The following is a 24,688-nucleotide window of genomic DNA, read 5'->3' as shown; positions in this document are numbered from 1 at the left end:
TGTGTAGCAGCATTCCTGCTGTCAACACCACACCACACCACTGTTGTGTTAACAAAACGTGGACGAGGTGTCTCATTGTGTTTTACTACGCCCAAGTGCATACCACGCATCGCACAATTCACTTTGAGCTGCGGTGTGATATGCACATATTAATACGTTCCACTGCTTAGTGACACAATGGCATTCTTTAGAGACAATACAGTATCACGTCAGAAGGTTACTCATTTCCAGTCCCTAATAATTAAGCATCACAAATACATTTATTGAAAAATTTGAGGGTCGGGACCTTCCCAAGGGGTTGTAAGATGACTCAAAGAGGTCACATGAGGATTAACAGGAAAGAAGCCACCAAAATACATGTTCTCTCACACACATTATGTTTGGCTTTTGGCTTTTATCCAGGTCAAATACTGAAAAGCTTTAGCTTATCATAAAATCTGAGCATTATTTAAAGGTATACTATGTAGGATTTTCCTGAAGAACAACATAAAGACTCATACAGACGTCCTGCTATAAGTGTGTGGTAGTTCAGGACATTAACGGGTGTAAACCCCACAGCACTCAGGTGAGGTCGGGACTTTATAAAAAGGTAGCAACCAGGTGCCAGACTGCAAGCAGCAGGCATCCGAAGACGCAGTACTAAAGAGACAAAATGCCAATCGAGAGTGAATCTGGGGTTGGCTTTTACTTTTACTTTTACTTTTGCTGGCGAGTGTGTTCACAAACAGTAACTGACATTCCTGCATAGAAAAACTTTAAGTGTTCAGTATGTAACTCTGGAGAAAGATAGTTGACTGATGAGTCTCATTCCCAGGTTGTTGAATACTGATGCTTTGGGTTGGTAGTCAGACTGAACGACCAACCCAAAATCGTTGGTATTTGATGACCCTTTACAATCTGAGAAGATACAGACACGCTGTAACAGAGGTGATGACTCACAGGGACACGAGGTTTGTAGGTAAAATTGATTTAAAACAATAAAAACATAAAAAAAAATTCTCTGAACATTTACAATCTGAGAATAAGAAGACTGAAGACATCCTCTCAATGACAAAGGCAGAGAGCAGCACTGACCTGCCCTGTGCGATCATCATGATGATCTACCTGTCTAGGCACGTAGCTAACACACACACACACACACCACACACACANACACACACACACACACACACACAGACACATAGAGACACAGACAGACAGACAGAGGAGCAGGCATGGAAACAACAACAGCATTCAGACACAGCTCGACTCTAAAAACGGGCAAGGCAGGAAAATAACTGGCTCAAGTTTAGCAGCTCTGGTCACCGTTGCACCAGTTTCATAAGACTTTCTGGGGCTCAAAATTTCGACACGGCATCTCTGTGCAGAGAGGAGCTCGGGAGACAAACACACTCTGAGTGCGTGGTTTAAATGTAAGACAAGCAGGGGTAAAGGTGACGCTAATTAACAGCTGAATCTTGACACCACAAGGCAAACACAGAAGAACTGAGAGGTTATCTATCGGCTTCAAGACCAGTGGGTCCATGCACATAAAGTCATGTCATGCAGCGAAGACTTTAAATCCAAATAACTTCATTTTATGTTTGAGTTAAGATCCGTAAGTCTCCAAAGACACCACATACGTCAGGCTGGATTTCAGGGATATTTGTGTAATACGATGGACAGAATAACACAGAATATTTGACAATAAATGTCCATGGCGGCACTCAAACAGGGGACGCTGCGACCACGTGGTCAGCATCTTAAACTGAAGGAAATTTCAACATCATCAAGTCTTTAAAAAGGTTAATACATTTCATTTTCTATCATTCCAAGGTGATATTTGGAATTTTAGGGCTGTATTTTTATGTAGATGTTCAAGGATAAGACTCACCTAAGTTAACACCAACTTAAAGTTACTCTTTGTCATAAACTGAATATGATAACTTTTGCAGCTACAAGTAAATTTCAGCACTTACTCAATGTTACTGTTTGGCTGGGTTGTCACCCCTTTAGCTCCAACATTCACACACACACACACACACACACACCCCCCCCCCCCCCCTTACCCTTGAGCAGTGGCAAGGGCGTGAGCTCTATTGGTTTGCCCTGAGAGCGGAACTGGGACGAGCTCTGCGACCGCTTCTGCTTGGCCTTCCTGACAGACTTCCGTGAAAATCCGTCCACTTTGTCCACAGATGGAGATGTGGTGGCTGCCGAGGACATAGCCCTGCTGGGAGAAACACACAGGGGGGTGAGCGGTTGACACAATCACATTAGACGTGCGTTTAGAGAGCGCTCAGTTCACCGAGGGCGGAGTGATTAGCCACAGAGTATTGACAGGTATACAGAACTGAAACTGGACATCAACTGATGTGGGTTTCTATGGGATAATGTATGATATTCAGTTCTTATAAATCAGGTGATATTCATGTAAAAACAAATACAAGACTTCTGTTTACCCCTTGAACTTGATTTCTATTGACAAAACTAGCACGTTCAAGTTTTATTACTTGAGATTGAAGGCTTTTTATGACCCTCTGAATGTTTGGAGCTTCAAAGTGTGTATATAAGACAATATGATTAAATATAATTTACAAATGATCCGATACAATGTGAAATTATCAGATAAATTATCAATCATTATCAAGAAATGTTATTTCATCGCTTATTTTCAATAACAGGGAGTTTAATTTTGATTTTTTTTTATTATAGACATTTTTATTTTTCTGACTTCATGAAAACAAAACAAAATAAAACAAAAAAACATCCCCACAAACCTATTTCTTTAGCCTCCAGCATTTTATCCACAGTCTCACAACAAACCTATGCAGCCACAGTAGCCGGCCTCATTTTCCCAGCATGCGAGACTATTTAGGCTGAGGCCTGGTTACAGTCCACAAACGCACCGCCTTCCTACCTGCCAACGGACCATCACACTCACACACACCAGTCTACCCACAACAATGGGAGCTGCGGCTGCGAGGCGTCGCCGCAGTGGGAGGAAGCCGAGGAAACGTCTACTGTGTGTGTGCTGCTGATTACGTCTAAAAAACTTCTAACGAGCAGACAACAACAACAAAAAAAACAAGCCGCAGCAGAAGTCACACTTTTCTGAGCCACACCCAGAAGCTCATTTTGAGTGTCAATCGACTCATTTTCTTACTCTGTGTCGTTAACTGTCACATAAGTTAGCATGTAAGCCACAATAACTGGAGACACTGAAGTCCTGCCCCAGTCCGCACTAACTCACGAAGGCCTGTGAAGAAATAAATTACGACTCTAGCAGAAATGGTTATGTAATAAGACATGAATGAGACGCTGCAGGCTGTACTCTATGCTGGCTGCATCTCTAATGCTCTGTCAAAGTCACACAGGCAGTCGTACAGTATGTCCACCAGCAGGCCTTGTATGTAACACAGTGGACAGAGGAGGAGGAGAGGCACCAGGACACACTCGGCCTTCAGTACAAACACACACACACACTCACGTCATCCTGCTGCCTGAGGATGTGGACAGCACTAGCAGACAGTGAAAGCCTTTTACAAGCTATCTGAGGCAGCACAGCTGAGCGTCCATCATCGTGTACAGTATGCCGCAGTTTTAAAAGTGATTAATGATTGCAGAGGAGCATGGCATGGCGTCCATCTGTGGTTTGAGTCCATCAAGGTGTGGATGCGATACGACTGTGGAGGAAGATGATAATCAAGACTGACAACTGTGATTAATAAAGAGAGATCCTGAACTGTTTACATTTCAAATCTCTCTGTTTTTCAGGCCAGTTTGTGCATATTTACACCAGCCTGCCTTCTTTTCTTTTCCAGACCCATATCTGGACTCTACTCAGGGAAGCCTAAGTGCCCTATTTTCCTAACTTATATCAAAGTTTTCTTTTTGATTAATTGCTGCAACACAAACACAATGTAATCCTCACACATCTTGTTCAATCAATGTAGTTTCTAGATGCTGGTTAGCCTAATATTACACTTATACGAAGTGTAGTAGTCGTCTGACGCTAGCAGAGGCACTCTTTATTTCAGGCGAGGCAGGGTGTCTCTGCCATAAAACAGTGCAGGAAGTTGCAGGAACCCGTTGCTATTTAATCACAACACATCAGGAGCTGTAGCAGTCAATTGATAGGAAATTAATTGCACACCATTTTGGTAATCGACTCATCATTATAAAGCAAAAAATGCCAACATTAGCAGGATTCAGCTCCTAAGCAGGTCAGAATTTTCATATAAGGAAGTATCAATTTATCAGCTTAACATCAACATCAGACAACATTCGCCTTGTTAACTGCCACTGCCCTATCAGCAAATAAGATGACATTCACCGATGGCAGTAGCCGATGTTTTTCTGTTGTGTCACATCAGTTTTTGGCAGGCTAAAAAGCAGGGCTCCAGACTTAACATGCCCTGTTGTAGACATTAGAAACGATGTACAGAGGTCTTGCCCTGGACGCCTTCGAGATGACAAGTCACAGTAAACTCAATATCAACACGCAGAGCCCCCACCTATTTTTTCCCTGATAACATTACATCATGAACAACTAATCAGTGTTGAAATCGGCAGGAGGAGAGCTAGTTTATGTTAGCAACCGATGGCCAGGACGAACTAACCGAGGTTGCATTAAGTTACATTATGATGCGTTCAAGCTCAGTACGAGCTCACAGGCTTGAAAACAGTTCAGTTATTATCAAAAATGAAGATTTCTTTGTTTCCCTGGCACAAAGGGCAGAGTGAACAACATTAAATAACATCAGTATCAGCCCAGAATTTCCAAATGCGCACATCTTTATCAAAATCTTTGTGTAGTTATAGTAAGACAACCACTTAAACATGTCACCATTGTCTTCACTGTTCATTTTCTGATTTACTAAACCTATAATTGTTGGTTGAAGCCCTGGACATGTCTCAAAAATTAAGAACCTTTACTTTAACTAGAGCACTGGGGGACGTAGTTTTTTAATTTACCACAACACCCTACAGATGCAGATTCACATATGACAAAACCAATTACATGTAAATGACGAAACAGTCATCTGTCAACACTGCTCACTGTCTCCTCTTTCATAACCACACAGCTGTTAATGATCCATCCGTATGAATGCCTTCTGTTGGGCATCATCAGGGCGGGTAAATACCTCCAGCTGAACACTGATCTGTCTTATCACTGGCTGTTAACTCACCATTAATCTGTGAGTCCTGCTATGTGGTAAAAATAAAACTGTGACTGAATACAGAGCACGCTACAGACTGTACTGTACATGGGGAAAAAAATGAAATTTGCTTCCCTGGTTGACAGTTTTGCCTTTCAAATTTTGGCACAGGACTATTCAAATGTCACACAAAAGTGGGTCCTGGCACTATCTCAAGCCTCAGTGAAAACACAACAAAAAAGTGCAAATTGACACCTCAACGCCTGTGTGTGTGTGTGTGTGTGTGTGTGTGTGTGTGTGCGCTATGGAGCCACGCAAAGACCAGACAAAGCAGGACAGAGCCTCTGAAATTCACCTTCACTCTGAGATTATCTCCGGCTAATGGCTTATCGTGCCAAAAGCTTTGACGTACTCGCTCTTTGACACCTTTAGGCAATCAGGTTTTTATACCTGCAGATAGCTAAATCTGCTATTTGTGGAGTTGTGATGACGGTGTGGAGCAGCAGCTGCCATTAAATGTCCAAAAATGTTTCGCTCACACGCTAAAGGCGAGTTTTCTGAGGGAGTTTTCCTCATCCAAACTGAGGGTGAAGGACTACAGGGTGTAACAGAGAGCTGAAACAGTTAGTTTGTTAATTGATTAGTTGATGGACAGAAAATTGAACTATTTAAATAATAATAAAATATTGTTTTAGGCATTTTTTTATAAGAAATAACACCATCCTTTCTCTGGTTGCAGCTTCTCTTATATGAAGATTTGCTGCTTTTCTCTGTTTTATATCATTGTATACTCAATATCTTTTGGACTGTTGGACATACATAACAAAATATTTGAAGATGTTACCTTGAACGCAAATTTTATTAACAATGCAATTAATTGATAATGAAAATAATAGTGTTGCATGCTGCACAGCTTTTACGGCCCTCTGAGTCTGTGATTTGGGGCTACAGAAATAAAACCACTTTAAACTAAGCCGGCACTTTTTAAAATACTACCCTCACATATGCACTGCATCCTAATAAGACTCTGGATCTCTGCAAGGATGACTTAATACAGCCAGTCAGCTTCACTCAGCCCTGATCAAACACACTGTGTCTGCTGCATTTCAGGATGCATCGGCGAAGTTGTACATCTCGATCAGTAAGCAACTCTCAGTCTCTGCCAGCTACATCACCAACGGCAACAATGAATAATCAAAGAGCTGCCAATGCTTTTATGCTTTCGCCACCTGGTGAATGCCACCAGTGGACAAAACTACAATCCCTCAGAAAAACCTCTGAAACATACAAACTGGAGCTCCACTTACCTGTGCAAAGGGGCACTGGAATCCCCATGTACAACCATCAGTCCCTCACTGTCTCTCTCTCTCTCTCTCTGTGACTAGCCGGCTAATGGCGAAAACACTCCAGTGCCACCACAACACACGAGGGAGGCAGACTACGGCGGCTGGCCAGGCGTATGGCAACCAAGCACCAAAGCCATTCCCCCTCCCATGCCTCTTATATAAGAGACCAGATGACATCCAAACAGGCTCGGGGAGGGTGGGATTAAAGAACAAGGAGGAAGGAGAGAGGAGGGGGCACAGCGAACAACGGGGAGAGCGACAGAAAGAGAGGAAGAGGAGGGAGGGAGGGAGCTGCTGTTCGACAGGAAGTCAACAAATAGGCAATGGCAAGGCAGAGCGAAAGGAGCTGAAGCGAGGGAACAAACACGTACAGGAACACACACATGGGAGATAAAAAGGAGGCTGGCAGGAGGAATGCTCAAGGATCTCGCCTGTGGTCCAAAGTTAAAATTCAAAAGCCCCATGAGCTGCAAAAACCAAACAAACTGTGGGTATGAATTAGCTGCTTTGCTGCGACACTTCATCTAAATTCACGTGGGCTTTCTATGGACACTAATTTAGTGATGAAAAAGCAGGTAGAGGCATTCACTCCTGATTTCACTTAACTACAACAGTGAGACCGGTTCAGAAAAATACCAAATGCAACCTTTAACTCAACAGACTAAACATTAGTCGACTAACATTAATTTCCAGCGGTTATTCCACAGCCTAGTTAATAACATGTCGGGCAGGAAATCCAAAGTGTGGGATCATTTTGAGAAGGTGAAGGACGAACCCAAGGTGATATGTAAACTCATCTTCATTGGTCGACTACAAACACGACGTATCATCTGACACATGGAAGTAGCTACATGCCCATTAGCCCACAGCGTCATTAACAGGCGGCTCGCTCAGTGTGTGACGTGCACTTGTAGATAAAATATAGGCCTATATTAATGAAGGTTCATTAATACGGTTTTGTATTTCTCTGTAATGTAGCACAATGTTAACAATGTTACTGATACTATTCTTTCTCACACCTTCAACTCAAACCACCAAAATATATCATTCAATAGTTAAATTCACATCATAAACATGCAGGAGACTAGTCGACCATTGGACCTAAATGACGACTACTGGTCGACTAGGAAAATTCTTAGTCGGGGGCAGCCCTAGAAAAATTCTGATACCAGTACCCTTAAAGTGTTACCAATACCAAAAGAGTACTTAATTGAATATCTTCAATGTGAGTAGCGTGTAGTGTATACCTATACTTTTGAATGTTTTGGTGGCATCTCAGCACACAGAACTGCCAATTCCATCAAATACACTGTACTGTAGACTCCACCCCAAGGACAGTTGTGAGAGTCCGCCTGGCCACAGGTACAGTGATAAAGCTTACTGTTAGTATCACACTGCCAACATTACCTAATGGTTATTAACAGGTTTTACAACACAGTTAAGCCACTTTGGTGTCTGTGTGAGTTTGTTGGGACCGTTTAACATCTTGGTGTTGGATGTCAGCCATAAGTCTGCTGATCCGGGAGGGAGTCAGGACGGTTCGGGATCATACACACTGCACAAAAAGGATCAAATGTGGGTATCGTTTGACTGGAGACGTTTCTATACTACTTGGTACTGGGTTATTTCGGTCGATACCTTAGAGGTATCCAATACAGATACCCAGCCCTACTAAACATCGTCTTAGATTTTGAAATTCTAACAAAATAAGTGTTGTCTCTTCCTGGTTTTGAAGGCTACATTACAGTAAAGTGATATGATTTTCTGAACTCACCAGACTGTTCTCACCTTTCTATTATTTGACTTTACCCACTTAGTCTTCTATCCATATGTTACCGATGATTATTTATCAAAACATTATCATGTAGCCTAAATATTTTACGGAAGCACTAACAGTCAGCCCTACATTATCGTTGCAATACCAATATCAAAGTCTTGGGTCGAAAATGTTGTGATAATTAATTTTCTCCATTGCTCAGCCCTATCTTAAATGTCTTGTTTTGTTCCTCCAACAATCCAAAACCCAAAGAAATTTGCAAAAGGGGGCTACGAAACATTATTTATAGTGACAGAAATGTTCTTAAAAATATATATGAAGTTAAGGACTTGAAACTTTGTGGCCATGTGCATAATCAGCAGGACAGGGTTTTTTTATATTACTTGAAAAGCAACAAAGGAATGTTCTTAATATCAATTATTCTACAGACTATTTGTTGATTGAGTAATTGTTTGATCTTTAATATTTGCCAGGACCCTTGGTGATGCCTTCAAATGTCATGTTTTGTCAACCCAAAAGTTTGAATCTCAAAAATATTCAGTTTGTTCTCACTGAAGACAAAGAACAAAAAAGAAAAATAATAAATTTTGAGCAGGGTTTTTTGTCAGTTGACTAATCGTCTTACTGTTTCAGCTCTGCAAACTGTGCACACACACTCAACAGATTAATATTCAGTATCTGCAATTACAAAGGGAACCTCTAAAGCATCATTCACAACAAACACAAAAAATGTCCTTAGAGCAATGTATTAAGTTTAAGCCATAAAGTCCTTCAACTTTGCAGCCATTACCAATCAAGTTTCATGCTTATCACAGCTGCAAATTATTTATGCATAACAAAGAGTACAGGTTATTTTATATATTAATATCCTAGGGTTACTGATAAATGGATAAGTGGTCCCAACACTAATTACATCAGTATGAATCCCGGATGTAGCATTTCAAATCCTTCTGCTACTCACTTCTTCAGAAAGTCTCCTGTTGCCATTATTGACTGAATGCGGCAATCTGACAGCACGTCTAATTGGTATGATTCATTCACAGGATAATTGCACTGTTCACACAGTCAAGAACAAATGAACTCAGCAACTTTCAAACACACACACACACACAAAGCCATACAGGGCTGATAAGACGGAGGCAGTTACTACACCAGCGTCATCATAAACACAGGAGACTTTGGATGTTGAGCTATCTCAGCAGCAGCTGTACCTGCCCTCAACGTGGTGTGACATTCAAAAACCTTCAAGGTGAACCAGCGTGACAGTACCAAAACCAGGAGTACGCCTACACAAACACACACATGCACTGCAAATACCATCACATGTAACGCATAACGCCACACCTGGCCTCTGGCATGCTCCTGTCATTCACACATCACTGACATGGCAGAGGCTCGGTGGAAATAAAAAAAAAAACATCGGTACTGGAAAGTAACTTCATACCTTTGCTCAAGTACTGTACTTAGGAACAATTTCAAGGCTGCTTTTAGCGAGTATTTCCATTTTCTGCTACTTTATACTTCGGCAAATATTACACTTTTTTCTCCACTACATTTATTCTATAACTTTATTTACTACCGGGGTTGGAAATAAGCACCAGCCACCAGCTAAATGCTGGCAAAATATGCTGCATAATGCAAGTGGCTGCTAGAACTGCTTTACTCACCAGACAAGAGAGCAATGGTAATCTACTGAGTGGCTGGTAGATACTGGGATTCACGAGCCAGAGTGGCAGATGGCCAAAAAATTAACTTCCAACCCTGATTAAAACTGTAGTTACTTTGCAAATTTAGATAAATAATCCAAAATATAATGCATTATTACAGGTTAAGATGAGATACGGGGGAAAACCACGAGCTAGCAGTTTATAAAGTGGTTAAAATTAGCAGCACTTTTACTATCTTTGCCATTAACGTGAACCAAACATCAGTGCATCAATTATAATCCAATTATATTTGATCTTGTAATGAGACATTCTGCATAATGAGTATATTTCCATGTTGATACTTTAAGTACTTTTACTTATGATTTTGAATGCATGGCTTTTACTTGTAATAGAGTAGTGCTACACTGTAGTATTGCTATTTTTACTTGTGTAAAAGATCTAAGTACCTCTTTCACCACCGGTCATCACCCCTCATCTTTATCTTTCTGTATCTCTCACTCATCATCACTATGTTTCTACCTCTCATCATCCATGTCACTACAGTGTCATTAGTGGCGATGATCTCTCTCTGCCTGGTTGTAAACACACACTACAACACAACATGTCGAAACAATGTTGTCCATTACAAGCAAACATGACAGACCTGTGGCATATTTAGACTTTGCCAGACACAGTATCTTGGTGCAAAGCCAGTCAGAGTTCATGTCGTATTATCACCACACATTTGACAGTTGGCTTCACTTGACAGGAAAGCTAAACTTGTCCCAGGCCAGATTCACAGGGCTTTTTTCAACCCATGTAGGATTAAACATCAGCATTTTACTTTTAAGTAAACCTGCCCATGGCCGAATGCTTTCCTGACATCAGCTCTGCCCTGGAAAGATCAGCCTCTAAGCCACCACCTAAGCCAAATGACATAATAAAGATTATATCAATTTACAGTGTAATTTGATGTTACTTATTTACTGTTATCAACCAGAGCAGCAAAGTAGGCCATGAGCTGCATGAGGTCAAAAATCAAGCCGTTTAGGAGAGCTGGCGTTAGCTTGGCCATGTTGGGCCTGGCAGCAGCATAATATTCAAAACTTGACAGCGCGATAGCCTCACTAACGTTAGCTAGCTAGCTAGCAACGGTAGCTTCCCGATTAACCGTTACAAAGCGTTTGATTTCAACGCTTACACCGTTAGTTAGAAGTCTCCTCTCACTACACAAAACAATTATACATCACTAACATTAAGACAATGCAGCCTTTTAACAAAGCTGCCCATTTTATTTCAGAAAACGGCATTTTAGGTAGCTAGCTAACGTTAGTGCTACGGCTATCGCGGGTTAGCTTACATGTAGCATTAGCATATTAGCCACCAGCAGCTAGCTCCCAGTGCATATGAAAACATTGAATAGATCAATTCTTAAATCTATGTGTGTGCTGATAAAGTAACGTTACCTGGGCGGACTTGGGCGATCACCCATCATCCCAGATGTAAATACAGGGGGGCAGTGCTAATGCTGCTACCGTTAGCTAGCGCTCACAGACTGACAGACCGACTTGGGTTGGGAAACACACACCGTCCCGAGTCCCGACCCCCGAGCCCGACAAGCTGCAGCCGACCGAGTTGGCTGTTAGCTCTCCAATCGTAGTACTTTACCTTGATCCTCTGTGGTTCGCAACGGAGACGGCGGCGGAGGAGTTATCCTATGTTTTGGGAAATCTACCGGGCTAACTGTTAGGCTACCTCCAGCTCGGTGCAAACAGCCTTTCCCAAGCAGCGGCAAAACAGCAGGAAAATCTGGCCTGAAACAGCCAAACCCACGAGTACCTTTTTCCTTCCAACGGAATAATCCTCAAACTCCCATTAATAACAAAATACGGCTATATAAAACGATTAGATTAACGCAATTACATTCCTGTTACTGATTCAATTGCTTGTCTTCCCCAAACCCCTGGATTTTGGTGTTTTCCTTAGCTCGTTTATAATTCGGGGCTGTTTCTTTTTCACCCTATTGTCAACACTGCTGGGTTGAGACCATGGCACACATAACAGAGACGCACAGAAGCGTGCTTGACGCGGTCGACATCGTACGTACGACGCTGATTGGCCGCCGGGAGCACTGTCGCGCTGTGTGATTGGACGAGACGCGCTGTCAGTCACGGTGCAGAGGGAAATGAGGCTCTGGATCCGTGGGGTAGGTGGAGCAGCAGGGACAAGGGAAGAGATCGGGGCAGAAAGCAAAGTGTGTGCGGAGTGTCCGCCACACAGCGTGCTGCAGGAATGAGGCTAAACCTGTCCGAGGCCCAGCCCTTCGCCTCTACACTTCTTTACCCGCACTTTGACGGCACATTTGACCCAGCTTTACTGTGCAGATATTACGCTTTCAGTCGGCTGCAGCAGCGGTGTGAGGGGAGAGTGGATTTCTGTGCAAACCTGGAGATTAGAGAGGGATATGTGAGCAGGAAGAGAGTTACATAACTATCATATATAGGTCTACTATGAATGTAGTGCTAATGCTAGAGCACCGGACATGGGCGTGCATGTGGGGGGGGGGGGGGGGTGTGAAGGTGGCTCTGTCCTGGCTGTCTGCAAATACATTTTTTTCTGAATATTAAAAAATAAAATCTTTTTTTACTCATAAATGTTAAGAAAAGTTTCTGTGTTCCAACTTTGCAGCCTTGCTAGAAACAGACTGGCAAAAAACACCAATAATATACTTTTAATAGGGCAGCACAATACAAAGAAAATTAAATATCCCAATATATTTTCTAATAATAATATTAATGTTGCAACGATATTGTAGGCTTGACTATATATAAACTATACTACTACTTTACTACTACAACTACCTCTCCTGTACATCTTTTGATAATCACTACTTCTGCATACTTCCAGCTACAGAAGCTATTCAAATGTCAAAACATTCAGCTATTTAAGGACATTTATACTTCATTTTTTCTACTTTTTATGCTTCTTGAATTATGAACTACTGCTATTACTACTTCTACTACTGTTATTCTAACTACTACTACTACTACTTCAACTATTGCAAGTACTGCTGCTACTACAACTACAACTAGATCTGCTATTACTACTATATCTGCATTATCAGCCATTATTTTCAGTTCATTCAGCATCCACACGTATTTTCTGCAGGAAATGTATTTTCTAGTTTTTACTTAAAACCTCAATATCAATATTGCAACAATAATCTAGGGTTGACTATATAATATTTTGATAATAAGATATTTGATAAATAATTATCAGTGATGTGGGTAAACGAACAATTTTTAAACACTTTTAAAACCAAAAAAGACAACTCTTACGATATCCAAAATCTATAGCATGATATTAATATATTACAGACATATTGGTGGAGGAAGTATGTACTGTAAGTATAAGTATCTTCAAGTAAAAATAGAAAATTACTCAATTACAAGTAAAAGTCCTGATCTAGCCTATAAATGTTACTTAAAGGGAAATTTCGGTTTATTTCAACCCGTCTCCTATCGTCCTAAATTTGTTTCAAATGACTAGTGACATAGAAATAGTAGTTAGCATGTTAGCCGTTAGCCTAGATACAGCCGAGGCGCATAGTAGCGTCAGACCTGTTAAAACGTAAGTGAACGGGCAAGCTTTGGAAAGCGGAGCTAAATGGTAAACAAACATGGCAGCACACCGGTAAGGTACGACAACACGTTTACATGTCGTTTTCTATATGTTCTCTGACATTTATCCTAACGATATGAGGTGGTCTTTGTGGAGAAAAAGCTTGTTTAGTGGACTAACTTTGCACTTGAAGGTTGCCCGTTCACTTACGTTTTAACAGGTCTGACGCTACTATGCGCCCCGGCTGTATCTAGGCTAACGGCTAACATGCTAACTATTATTTCTATGTCACTAGTCACTTGAAACAAAGTTAGGACGATAGGAGACGGGTTGAAATAAACCGAAATTTCCCTTTAAGAAGTAAAAGTACAGAAGTATAAATATAGCTAATGCAGGGGCACGTCCATGGGCGTACATGTAGGGGGTTGAAGGGTGGCTCACTTTTGACTACCTGCAGATTCCTACTTTTTTCCAATTGTTAAAAAAATAAAACCTTTTTGTTCATAAATGTAAAGAAAAGTTTCTGCATTCCCATTTTGCAGCCTTGCTAGAAAAATACTGGCAGAAAAAAACAACAACAAAACAGGGCTGCCGTGATATGGAGAAAAAGTTTTTGGCGAATAACTCAACATTCATAGTGTGACAATAATGTAGGGTTGACTATTGGTGCTTTCACATAATATTTACACAACAGGATTTTTGATTAATAATTATCAGTGATGCGGAGGTGATATCGCCTGTAATAAGCCCGTAAAGGCAAATAATAGAACTTGAACAGTCTCGTAAGCTGAGAAAATTACAGTACGTTAAAAACAAGAAAAGAAAACACTTGCGATATTTAAAATCTAAGACGATATCTAGTCTTATATCATGATATTGATACAATACAGACATACTGCCCAGCTCTGCTATATTACTATTTGCTCAAGTGTGTACAATGTAGTAGGCTACTGCACTTACAGTGCAGAATACTTACGTAAAAGTTAAAAAAAATACTCAATTACTAGTAAAAGTCCTGATCTATAAAAGTTACATAAGAAGTAAAAGTAAAGAAGTATAAATATAGCTAATGCTGGCGCACGTCCATGGCCGTAAATGTAGGCGGAGTGAAGGGTGAACAACGTGTTCCCTACACCAGTGGTGGAATGCAACAAGAACTTTACTGCAATACACATCTGATGTACTCGTTCTTCCCTTGAGTCCCTTCTTTAATGCAAACTTTATTACATCTCAGAGGGAGATACTGTACTTTTTCTCTTCACTGCATTTCTCTGACAGCTTTAGTTACTTTTCAAATTAAGATTCCTGTGAACAAAACAGAAGGAGAGTTTATAAAGTATGATATTTTGTTATAATTCAAGCTTCCCAAGAGTTTAAACAAGTACCGCTGGAGCGATTAGTCGATAAATCAGTTACTTCATCGACATAAAATTAATTAGCAACTATTTTGGCGGTTGAAGTCGTTTTTCACGTTTTCAGCTTCACGAATGTAAAAGATTTGCTGCTTTTCTTAGTTTAAAAATGAGCCAAATAAAACCTACTTAACAGTAAAATCCTGGTTTTTACATGAATACAGGAGGAATAATGATCTAATGATATCATACATAATAGTAAAACAGTCACAGGGGACATTTAATAACTAAACAGTTGGAGATGTGGGCTAACTAATAGTAGAAGGTTGTAACTAATACGTAATAGCTCATACATAAAGGCTTTTTAAATCTAAATGTGCAAAGTAATTATACTAGAGTAGATGCCGAATAACTGGAGAGGTGTAAAAAGTACAATATGTCTCTTTTTTGTGAAACTAAATTATTCATGTAATAAAGAAGTACAAGAACAGCACCTGAATAACCTGTTAAAAAATAAGAGCTGCTTTTAAATAACAGACTCTCCTCTTAATTCTGGTGGCGTCACAGCTCGACCTGACAAACAATGTAAATCTTTGGAAAAATATGACTACTTTTTTAAACATTTCTATCCACTTCCAAAAAGCAAAAGCCATGAGATGAAAAGGGTTCAAATGTATAATTTATTTTGGGAAATAAATCCATCTTATAAATAGCCTATTTAACACACATTAAAGACCATATACTCAAAATGGATAATATACTTTCAGTATCAACGTTAAAAAGCAGGTGTAGTTCCTGTTTGTACAACTGCACAGTGACTTTTCAATAATCTTATTAAAACATGTAACCGTCAAATTAGTCAAGTGAAAGGTATCATTAAGAAAAAAAACAATGAACTGCTTTGAAAAACCTAAAAACATGAACCTGATCTGCACCAGTGGTTTTACTATCACTGCTCGACAAATGCACTTTGTCTTCATGTAACACTTCATCTTTTCCAGAATGAATCTCTTCAGTTCATCTGCGTTTAATAATTTAATGACTCAGCCTGTCTGCTCACCTCACAAATATGTGTTTCCTTTCATTATAACAAGGTGCTCAATAAATAAAAGCCCCCGTACAAAGATCACTGAATCACCACAGAGAACCTTTAATGTCTCTCATGTGATTTTGCAGTAACAGCCTCGATCTCTGCAGGATTTCTCTGCAGTCACGCTCAGGAACACAGACGCACACTCGCACTGCCAATCATGTTATTCCACTCTTTGCTATTTGAGAGTGAAAGCTGCTCTCAGCGCGATCCTGCTGTGCCGAGAGGCTCAGGTGACTTTCAGGATGTGATGCAGTAATTACAGTCGTCCTGCTGCAGCTTTAAAGGAGGAATATTACAACGACTAAATGTCACAATGGTGGACAGTTTGACAACTTGGTAAAAATCTTAATTTAAAAAAACAGAGAAGCCTCATTTGTGTCCCAGCTGCATGCTAAGATTCACAGTAAATTGTTTTGTCAGTTAGAAATCAATGTACGTCACTGTTTTGTCGTGACAGTAAAGTTATGCAAGACGTGCGCCGACGGTTGTCGATCAAACTTCGCAGAACCACCGGCAATTAAACTTCACAAAGAGAAACAAACAAAATCTTTTGACAAATATTTAATGATTTTGTTTGTTTGGTTGGTTTTGTGAGATCCTCCTGGAGCTGCTCTGAGTGCTTCTTGTGTTTCCTTTGTGCCTCTCATTGATGGAAAAACTATTCCATCAACACTTGACTCAAAAATCAAAGGAATTTAAGTTTTTAAGTTTTGGCGAGTTTTGTCACTTTTCCATCGTGAACATACTTCACACACAAAACCTGCTCAGATCTGGTATGTAGCATGTTGTTGAGACACAAGATCTCGCTTCCACCTTGTATTAACATTCAGTTTGTATCTGGATAGCAATCTGGATTAAATAAACAGGTTAATGAAGATGTTAAAGGGTGATTTGAGTATTTTTCAACTCAGACCCTTTTTTCCCATGTTTCTGTGTCTAGATGACTGATAGGAACATCAGTTTTTGACACTGGTCCTGTATTGAGAGAGACTGCTGTATCCGATAGCAGCAAAACCAGCTGCAATGTAATCTCTAAGGGCAATTGTACGTCATCAGTTTAAATTTACGTCCCTTTAAAAGTGTCTGTTTTTGCCACTGACAGGCTCAGATTGTTATATTAAATGTCTGACAACATTCTAGACAGGATCCCTACAGAAAAAGACCTTTTTGTCAAAGAGTAAGATCCTTTTTGTTTAATCACAAACAGCCAAGATAGCTATGGTCAAACCAGCCAGACTCCATTTAAATAAACAGTAATTTTGTCATCGTTAAACACACTTCATTCAAAGCCAACAGAAACAAAATAAAACCCACAAAAACTATCTTGGTTCGTCTTTCCACTGTTCCAACAATCATCAACTCTGGTTCGGTTGAAATAAACAATCAATTCACTTAGTTAAATATTAAAATATGCTGCCTCTGTACACGCTAAAATTACTGTTTTTTTTAAATGGAGTCTGGTCATTTCCGCAACAGCAATTTCAGGCTGTTTCTGGCTAAACAAAAATGACCATACTCTTTAAAAAAAAAGGTCTATCTCTGTAGGAATCCTTTGCTTAAATTGTTGGACACTTAGGGGCTGTGCACATGCCACGTTTTTTGCACGCTCAAATTCATTGTTTTCAATGCAGGCACACTCAAAGGCACACACGTGTTCCCAACCTCAGACGCAACCTGCCACTGCGCTCCTGAAAGTTTGCTCATAAAAGTAGCTCCCCGCACCTGACCTTGCATTTTCCAGGTGGTTAAAGACGCGGCATGTGTACAGCCCCTTATAGTAACAATCTGAGCCTGTCCATAGCAAAAACAAGTACAACTACTGGGGGCATTTGTGCACCATCAAATTAAGTAGTACGCCATTCTTTTAAATCCTTGTTTTAAATCCTTGAATTGATATATTGATCCAGATCGATGTATCATTACACCCTATTCACCAACTATATATTTTGTTATGTGATGTAACGTTACATAGGACGTAAACAGAACCACTTTCACAAGAATTATTGTTTTCATTAGTCACTTACACCCAAAAATGTGAAAATAGACTCCAAGTTGAAAACACCACAGTAACCCTTTAATGCATGCAGATTGCATTGCAGTGAGAGTGTGACTGAATGGGTCAGACCACACCTAAAGGTGGGCTACTTCTCAGTTTGCAATTACCGGTCACCTTCTGTAACTTGACCCTAACCTTGCATGTCGTAGCACCCCCCATTGCTCTCCTTTCACCAGCTCTACCTGGATCTGATCATAGTACGGGCAGAATCAAGATAACAGGATCACTTATTAATACCAGGTGTGAAAACAAAGGTCAGAGGATCAGATGTCAGTATGAACATAATGTATACAGATCAAATGTTAAGACCAGGTGTGAAGGTACGGTCATATTATATTTCTGTTAAACAAACTGTACCCCTTAAAAGTCAAGTGTGCAGGATTTAGGGGACTATATGGGCAGAAATGGATATAATATTTTTGTTAATTATGTTTTCATTAGTTTATAATCACCTGAAACAAAGAATTGTGTTACCGTTACCTTAGAATGAGACGTTTATATCTACATACACAGCAAGTCCTTTTCCACAGAGTCCGCCATGTTGTTTCTACAGTGGCTTTTGCCTGATATCAGACAGAGGTGTCAACTCTCTATACTCTGTTTACTTTTTGGGTGTGACATTGTGTCCACTCTATTGATTTCCATGAGGGACGGGGTTTTGAGTTTCCCTAATTCAGTCACTAGAGACCAAAGTATACGTCCAAATCTAACGTCATTTTAACTCCATACTGATGCGCAGCTATGCCAACATACCTGTTTTGACTACTTGATTTTGAGAGTGGAGTGGAGCGAAGCAGGGATGCACGGTGATGGATTTTTTGCTGGTATCCAATATGCAGATACCAAACAACTCATTTGACTGATAATACATACCGATATCAATATATCTACTTTTTTCCCACCTAATTTTAGTGATCATCAAGTCTCTTCTCTAGTGGAATTAACATCATATTATACATGTATACTTTTATCATGACGGCCCACCAGCAGATGGAAACATACAATACTTTTCAATGTACGTAATATTCATTCATCATGCTAACTTAGAAAAAGCATGATGGCTGATTTGGTCGATATCGGTCGATACCAATTATTACTTGTCAACTTTTTAAGGTGACTCAACTGCTCCGTTATTGGCAACAGCCATTTTAACAACATGCTTCAGGCGCCACAATAATAAGTGCACTTCCTGTTCCCTCCACAATAAGAGTCCCCCCATTCCTCTTAACGTGTAAAAGTTTATACCGCCTGTTGTATAGAGTTACCTGTATAAATGCAACAAATATGCAAACGTAAGCATATTAACACCAATGATATACTGATATTATCATGCATGTTGGCTGATTCCGGTATTTAATTTTAAAGCCAATATCGGCCGATATCAATGACGTGCCGATATTATCGAGAACGAATAAAAAACAAACTACGATGTTGGGCGGTATTAAGAAGACATGTCGATTAAGAACAGCCTCAATAGCAGTGTCTATGATGTTAAAAGCACTCACAATTGTTGTTTCATTTCAACTGTTGTTGTTGTTTCATGTCACAATGTCACAAATTAGTCAACTTGAACTTGGTGGAGTGGGCTGATTCGAAGGTCTGGACTGAGGCAACAGTGGTCCAGAAAGGACAAACCAAACACTAGCTCTAGAAAGGGCCATTTGCCTTTTTCGCATTGGCCACCGTTTCTCCCCGACACCAGGGTTGTCAAACTTATTTTCAATTTACAGGATGAAAGCTACTCGCTGTTTAACTTGCTCCTGAAACCTGGCACTTCTTAACCTTCACAAGTGTATCACCATGAAGTGTGCAAGGTCATCCAGTGGGCTGGATTGGACCCTTTGATGGGCTGGTTCTGGCCCTGGCCGTATGTTTAACACGCCTGCCCTACACACTTGGCACACGGTAGAAGTATGCATTGGTTGCATTCTGCAACCTCACCACTAGATGGCACTAAATCCTGCACACTAGACCTTTAAGAGGACGTGATGTCACATTCTGATGCAGGTATTAAATAAATAACGATGACAGCGATCACAGATTGTAAACACAATGTATTAAATATAGTGATAAAGCACGCTCAGATAATAATTTCTTCATTTTCAGACACAGAGCTTCAGTGTTTGAGCACATTCGTCTGGTCAAAGCTGAACAAAGGAGCAGGAGCAGCTGGAGATCACACTGAAACAGGAAACACACACTTGGATTTGTCCATCTGAGCGAACACTCAGAGGACAGAAATGTTAAGTGACCAGACCTTTTGTGTAATCACCAAAGTTAGTGGCTTTTCGAGCACAAAGAATTCTTTTTCCTGAGTGCAGAATGTTCTTTATCAAGTTTGAATTTGATTTCTCTCAGGAATAAAACGTTGGCACAGGAGTGAGCTGCCACCAGAGTCCAGTTAGTGTGACTCAGTGTTTGACATTTCCATCCTTGGCTACGCTGCCTTCTTTTCTCTCTGGTAGCCGTGTTTTTTATGTGGTCTTGATTTGACTCTCAAAGCTGATTCGCTCTTCAAGGACTCCTTTTTCCCTTTCATGAGCTCCTCCCCTCCCGGTTTCCATAGCAACAGCTGAGCATCCTCACCCCCAGTGACCAGAGCCTCCCCCGCCGCATCCCAGAGGAAGCAGCGTACAGTGGAGGTGTGGCCGTCCTTGAGGGTCCTGAGCAGGCGAAGCCCCCTGTCGTCACACTCCATCAGGTGGAGGTCCCCGCTGTTCTTCCCTCCGACCACCAGCAGCTTCTGGGCCTCCTCCAGCCAGCTCCCTCCGACCAGGTAATCTACGCCTCCCCCATCAGCCAGCACAGTCAGGCTGCGAGCGTCAGAGGTGCTGAAAACAGTGAGAGGCTCGTCTGTGTCCAGCTGACCCAGATCCCACAGGTGCAGCCCCTCATCGTGGCTGAGGCACAGCAGCTGGGTGTAGTCCGCTCCGGACCAACAGACGGAGCCGGCAGACGAGTCGCTATTACAGGTGGCCAGCAGCGCCTCCTCCTCCGCTCCTCGGCTCAGGTCAAACACATTAACAAGGCCGTCTGTGGAGCTGGATGCCAGGCGGTCTTTGTCTCGAGGGTGGAAGCACACCTGTGTGATGTCATCACTGTGTGACTCAGAATACACCCCGAGGAGCGCACCACCTGGTTTCCTGACGTCCCAGAAAACCAGGAAGCTGTCTTCATCGTTGATCTGCTCGGTGCCTGCACACAGCAGTGTGTCGCTGCAGCTCAGGTCGAAGCTGCAGTAGCTGTGTGACGGGTCACTTTTAAACACCTGGGCTGCGTCTGACCCGGGACGGCGGACGTCCCACGCCTGTACTGTCCCATCAGCAGAACCAGAGTAGAGGAGGTCAGGGGAGGTGTGGGAGAAAACAACCCCACAGATCGACCCACTGTGGCCCTGATACTCTCCCACCATATTCAGGGTGTCCTTGTTGTGGAGGTGGACGGTGAAGTTGGAGCAGGACACAGCCAGCAGGCCGGCCGGCTGCAGGGCGACGTTCAGCAGGTAGGTGGGTTCCTCTGGGCGAGACCGCCGAGCGATGGACAGACCTTTGAGCTTCTCCTCCAAACCCTCCATGGCAGCTCAGCATTAAGAGATTCAACCACACTGGACAGGAAGAAGAAAAACACAAATTTAGAGCTGCATCTCAGCAGCCACAGCTACTCCATGAAATCTCTCAGAAAAAAACACCCATCATATTTGTAGTCTTAAAACTTTTGCACATCCCCTCGAATATATTTTTGCACATTCCTGCCGAGCACACAGCTTGGTTCGGTCACCTCTCTGTGCAGTAATAAAACAAACTGTTTCAATTGATCCACACTGTGTGGAAAATAATAGGTGTCAAAGAGCACGTTTCGATGCAGTCTATTTTTGGACAGGTTACTCTCAGTCGAGCCGATAAGATCATCAATGCATCCCCTCATGTTCTGCGTACAGAGTACGAGCTGCTGCCCTCTGGGAGGAGATTTAGAGCGCCTGGTTACAGACTGAGCAGATTTAAAAATTCATTCATACCTCTGTCTGTAAAGTTTTTAAACAACAGCAGATAAAGTCAGATCTGGCATTGGATTATGACGAGTTGCTGAATTGCATTTTTTAGCATATGATGTTATTTATTTATCTATCTTTTCGTGTTTCTTACTGCTACACTGGGTATAATGTTGATTTGTCTATGTACTATGTTGTATGTTGTATTTCTATGGCTGCAGTATGGGTGCAGGGCTCAAGACAAATGTCCCACTCTATGGAACAATAAAGTTCATCTTGATCTATTTTAGTGGTATTTCTTAAACATTTTCATTTTATTTTTGTAGTTCTATATGTCCCCTACCGATGCACCAAAGCAAATTCCTTTTATGCGAAAACCTACTTTGCAAAAAACTTTTTTCTGATATATAAAATATAATGTACAAAAAAACAGTGAAAACGTCACCTCCCATTCTGTGACAAGACTCAAATCAAAATGTTGATCCTTTAATGTATGCTTGCTTATTGACCACGGCTATGTGCACATTAAGGTATCATTTTAATGTGTTTTTAATAATTAGAAACCACTTTGCAATTCGGCATACAGTAAGTACAATAAACGATAGTTATAATATAGTATTTCCAGTAATATATAGATATTATTGATAGTATTTCCACCCTCTTTCACCGTAATAGCTTGTCTTGTGGTGGATGTAGCTTATGCCGAATTAAGCCACGCTGCATATTTATTAATAAGAGTTTAAGTTGTATTTAATGTGATGTTTATATTTGCCGTTAAATGAAGAAACAGAAAAAATATACATTTTTGAAAATGAAGTTTGGTGTTAGCTTCTTCACCTTTGACAGATTGGAGCTAAATTCGGGTCATAATCACAGTTTTAATCAAAAATTGTGTCTGTGTGTTTGGTGTTATTATCAATATGTTATGTGTTGTTATTAGTGTGAAACGTGTTGTTACTTTTAACCTACCTACTCGGTAGAAATGTCCGAATATTAAGGAGAAACAGCCGTAAACTCTGTAGACTACTGGGACACGTCCGTCGCCATTTTGGACAAAACACTTAGAAAATATTATGAATTATTTTAACATTAAATTTAGTCAAAAACGTTGGGAAAAGCACCAAAAATGTCATCACACTACTTCTGCTCAAAACAAGCATGGAGGAAATGGTCGGTGTGACAATATTTACAGCCGGGTGGGAACCTTCCTTCAATAAATGGTTCCGCTGTTAATGGTTCCGCTGCTGTTAAAAAAGTCACAAAGGGTTGTTAAAAGGTATTACCTATACAATATCGTTTATAATATAAAGCCTATAATAAATAATACTCGTTAACCTTTGCTACAACATAATATTACTTTGTTTTAATTTTTGTTTAACTTTATTTTTAGGGGGAGTTTGAACAAGTGTTTTCCCTTCAATAACTTCTCTGCAGATATGAAGTAGTTGTGTTCAAATTAATATAACATTTGGGCTATAGATTTTGTTTTAAGTAAAAAAAAGTTTTCTCCAGTGTAAAAATCATTTCATCATTCACTGTAGAGGGATTTTAAGAAATATTCATGAATTATTTTTATATTATATTATTTTTTTAATTTTTTTTTAGACATATACAAGCTGACACTGGATTATAAATTGGAATAGAAATATATTTTTCTTACTTCTCCTTATTATTATTATTATTATTATTATTTAAAATTCTTTAAAATTTCAAATATTCTAGCTTGCTAGAAAAAAAGGACAAATAATACCAAACTTTTATTTTATCACTATATTTTACTTTATTTTTGTCAGTATTAAAAATTTTGAACCAACATTTGCACCACCATAGGACACTAAAACTCTCTATTTAAATCATTTAAATGAGCTCAATTCATCATCTTTTCTTTTGTACAAGAAATGCGAAAACTTCTTTACAGTAAAAGAATCTGATGCCATCTGGGCCCAGTCCTAACGACACATCTGTAGTTTAGTTCAGGTGTGAGTCCTCAGCCGTCCAGCAGGGGGGAGCAGCAGCTTTCAGTTCTCTCAGTGAATGAAGCCTTAGAGCTTTCCATCTGACCCAAATCTGAAGTGACACAAACAAATTAAATAAAACCTCAGTTTTAACCTGTGGAGATTTTTACTGTCAGTTCAGACTCAGAGGAGACGCTGGAGGGAGGAGAAAATATGACTCATACACTTGGTGTACACAGTGTCTTCTTCTACATGTCTCCTCACATCTTGACTCCATATATTCTTCAGAGTTAAAGATAATTAATGTATAACTCTACAGGCTGACACTGACCTGCTGTGACCTGAAATACTGCAGTAAAATAATGCTTATTGTGTAAAGTTTTCCATGCAGACAGAGAGTATTAATGTCTGATCCTGGAACAGTGAGAGGGTTTAAACATCAGTAGGTGGACCTTGAACTCAGCATGGTAACAAGCTGCTCTCACAGTCACAGGAAAGACACTGAAGTACGTAACTTCCTTTGGTTAACACTCACCAAAAAATCTTATCAGATTTCAAAAAACATCTTTTAACTGTCCGCTCCACCTCGTCCTCAGAGGCAGCAAGTGTCTTTGGTTTAGTCTTAACCAATCAAACATGCACAGACATTTACCCACAACCTGCGTGCTCTCAGTGTTGCTGACACGCCACCCGACAGAGGAGGAAGAAAGAGA

The 24,688-nt window shown here is 40.6% G+C and overlaps 2 protein-coding genes across 6 annotated transcripts in view; both read right to left on the bottom strand.

Annotated features, from left to right (window-relative positions):
- Positions 1–11,968, bottom strand: part of ppp2r5eb (protein phosphatase 2, regulatory subunit B', epsilon isoform b) — a 61,815-nt gene extending 49,847 nt beyond the window's left edge. Inside the window, exons 1-2 of one of the 5 annotated variants that reach the window (XM_050062505.1) lie at positions 11,377–11,968; positions 2,049–2,212 (exon numbers count right to left, since the gene is read on the bottom strand). In XM_050062505.1, the coding sequence (XP_049918462.1) occupies positions 2,049–2,212; positions 11,377–11,405 (193 nt within the window). In that variant the 5' untranslated portion in view covers positions 11,406–11,968. Of the gene's footprint in view, positions 1–2,048; positions 2,213–6,448; positions 6,622–11,376 lie in introns of those variants that run through there. The other 4 variants (XM_050062506.1, XM_050062508.1, XM_050062507.1 and 1 more) reach the window with 4 other exon arrangements.
- Positions 11,969–15,565: 3,597 nt separating this feature from the next.
- wdr89 (WD repeat domain 89) lies at positions 15,566–23,178 on the bottom strand. The gene is made up of 2 exons (XM_050062511.1): positions 22,990–23,178; positions 15,566–21,636 (listed from the first exon to the last, which is right to left on the bottom strand). Exon 2 carries the CDS (start codon positions 21,604–21,606, stop codon positions 20,470–20,472), a length of 1,137 nt encoding a protein of 378 aa, XP_049918468.1. The 5' UTR covers positions 21,607–21,636; positions 22,990–23,178; the 3' UTR covers positions 15,566–20,469.
- Between the last annotated feature and the right edge of the window lie 1,510 nt (positions 23,179–24,688).

This window comes from Epinephelus moara, chromosome 14 (genome assembly GCF_006386435.1).
Source record: "Epinephelus moara isolate mb chromosome 14, YSFRI_EMoa_1.0, whole genome shotgun sequence".
NCBI classification, from domain to species: Eukaryota; Metazoa; Chordata; class Actinopteri; order Perciformes; family Serranidae; genus Epinephelus; species Epinephelus moara.
Note: the sequence above shows the minus strand (reverse complement) of the source record. Positions and strands in the feature narration are given on the sequence as shown.